The sequence below is a fragment of the Myotis davidii genome, unplaced genomic scaffold (assembly GCF_000327345.1).
Source record: "Myotis davidii unplaced genomic scaffold, ASM32734v1 scaffold642, whole genome shotgun sequence".
Classification (NCBI taxonomy): domain Eukaryota; kingdom Metazoa; phylum Chordata; class Mammalia; order Chiroptera; family Vespertilionidae; genus Myotis; species Myotis davidii.
The window spans coordinates 90,265-92,831 of record NW_006293957.1 but is presented as its reverse complement, the minus strand read 5'-3'; the positions used below and the strand labels follow the sequence as shown (position 1 = coordinate 92,831).

The following is a 2,567-nucleotide window of genomic DNA, read 5'->3' as shown; positions in this document are numbered from 1 at the left end:
GAAAGAGTGAAAAATAGAAGAAAGACCAAGAACCAGATCTTGGGTGTAACTTTACAAGTAACTATAAATCAACGACATAATTAACCATGTTTGTAAATGATAATTTTGTCCTATAATTTATCATCTTTTTTTTTTTGTAGGAGTGATTCTAGTCAAAGTCCAGATTTTAGAGCTAGTGTTTCATGCTACAACAGGCCAGCAAATAGTTATAAATGCTCACAGTTCTCTGAAGAGCATTTTCTCTTCTCTTCCCAACATCACGTATACTGGCTGTGAAAAGTGTGGATTGGAACTAGAAACAGATGAGAACAAGATCTACAAACAGTGTTTTAGCTGTTTGCCATGTACTACAAAGAAAATATACTACAGGTAAGGCAACTAGGTAAGTCAATCAGATGGAAGACATTTATTTTTATAGGCATGGAAATGAGCAATAAATGACATATTTCAACTCTTACTTTCTAATGAGAACTAATTAGACCTAATACAAGATTACAGAATTTCCCAAGTGATAAATAGCTATTTATGAAAGCAAATATTGCCCAGTAATCATAACAGGATTTCTAAAAACAGTAATTGGGACATTTTATTGTCTTGAAGAAACTATTCCAATTTCTTACTTGGTTTACACTTTTAACCAAGATCTAAATGTAGAAGCTCAGTCACCCACCTTAACAAATAAACAAAACTTAAAGGTATTATGTGATCTAACCTTTGAGTTGTGAATCTAGTAAGGCATTTAACCTTTCTGTACTTCAGTTTTCACAACTTCACATTAGAAAATGTGGATCCCAAATGCTCTGTGGTAAAATGACTAACCAACTCAGTGAAAAACACATTGTTTTTCAAATAATAAAAGTTCAAATTCTTGCAAAATCTTTATTTTTGCCTTATAAATTCCATGCCTTTACAAAATAGCAGTGTTTATTTCAGAACCTTTTCATTCCACCTCCCCCAAAGCCCTGTGCCCATTAGCAGTTGCCTCTAATTCCCCTTCCACACAACTCAGCTTTTGGATTGTTCCCACTTTTTGTCTGTTATAAATAACACTGGTATGGACATTCATGTACAAATTATTGTGTGGATATATGTTTTCATTTCTTTTGGGATATACTCAGGAATAGAATTGCGGGATTATATGGTAACTCTTTGTTTAACCTTTTGAGGAACTGCCAAACTATTAACTGCACAATTTTACATTTTCACCAGCAATGTATGAGGGTTAGTTTCTCTGCATCCTTGCCAGCACTATGTATGTATATCCCTTTCTTTAAAAGTACATAGAGTGATATGATTCATATTGTTTGTTCATGTTATTTGTTCCTTAGAGAAATATATCATGGCTTGCCTTCTCTGATAGCACTTATAAATCTTCCTCATTCTTTTTTGTGTGTTTTTTAATCCTTACCTAAGAATATTTTTTTTTCTTCTTTTTTTGGTAATCCTTACCAGCGGATATTTTTCCACTGATTTTTCAAGAAAGTGGAAGAAAGGGGGAGAGACAGAGAGAGAGAAACATCGATGTGAGAGAGACACATCACTTGGTGTCTCCTGCACAAATCCTGCCTGGGGCCCAGAATAGAGCGTGCAACCAAGGTACGTGCCCTTGACTGGAATCAAACCCAGGATGCCTTAGTCACTTTATCCAGTGAGCCAAACTGGCTAGGGCTCAAGGGTATTTTTCCATTGATTTTTTGAGAGCGTGGAAGGGAGGGGGAGAGACAGAGAGAGAGTAACATCCACATGAGAGAGACACAAGCTTCCCGTACTTGCCCTGTTGGGTCTGGGGAACCTGCAACCAAGTTACATGCTCTTGAATGGGGAATAGAACCTGAGACCCTTTGGTCCGTGGGCCAAAGCTCTAACCACTGAACAACTGACCAGGGCTCCCACTATTGCATCATGTACTGAAAATATTTATCTACGTCCCTATTTAGTGACACGCCAAAGACTTTGTTTCTGATAGGAAAAAAGACAATAGAAAAAAAATAACTTGAAATTGTGATTGTGAAATATGTGATTATCACCTTTATTTTTATTTCAAAAAATAATTTATACAGCAGTGTAAAATTGTTTTCTTATCCTATTTAATAAAAGAGAAACATGGTAATTGGTGTACAACTGCTACCCTTGCCGTTGGCTAATCAGGGTGATATGCAAATTAACTGCCAGCCAAGATGGCAGCCGGCAGCCAGGCAGCTTGAAACTAACATGAGCCTTGCTTGCTTCAGTGACAGAGGACTCCAACGTTCCCCGCCTGCTGCTGCAGGCCTCTGAGCCTGCAGTTTAAAGAAGCTATGTAACAAATATAGAAGCGAAACAAAACCCCAGACACTTGCTTCAGTCCTGGGCTTCAGCCAGCAGGATCGCAACATTGTAAGCAAAGGTCAGAAACCTGCTTTCAGCAGCGGAGGCCTAAGAGCTGGAGCCAAGCCTCAAAGCTAAAGCTGGCCCAGAATAAAAAGAAAAAAAGGAGCAGTTGGGAGCTTCAGTTGGCCTGAAAACAGCCCTCAGCCCCTCACCCAGACTGGCCAGGCACCCCAGTGGGGACCCCCACCCTGATCCAG

The 2,567-nt window shown here is 38.8% G+C and overlaps 1 protein-coding gene across 4 annotated transcripts in view; it reads left to right on the top strand.

The window, feature by feature from the left end:
- The window catches only part of FAM35A (family with sequence similarity 35 member A), an 89,098-nt gene that overhangs the window by 71,669 nt on the left and 14,862 nt on the right, over positions 1–2,567 (top strand). For all 4 annotated transcript variants that reach the window (XM_015566659.1, XM_006767901.2, XM_006767900.2 and 1 more), the window contains one exon: positions 141–369. In XM_015566659.1, the coding sequence (XP_015422145.1) occupies positions 141–369 (229 nt within the window). The remainder of the gene's footprint in view (positions 1–140; positions 370–2,567) is intronic.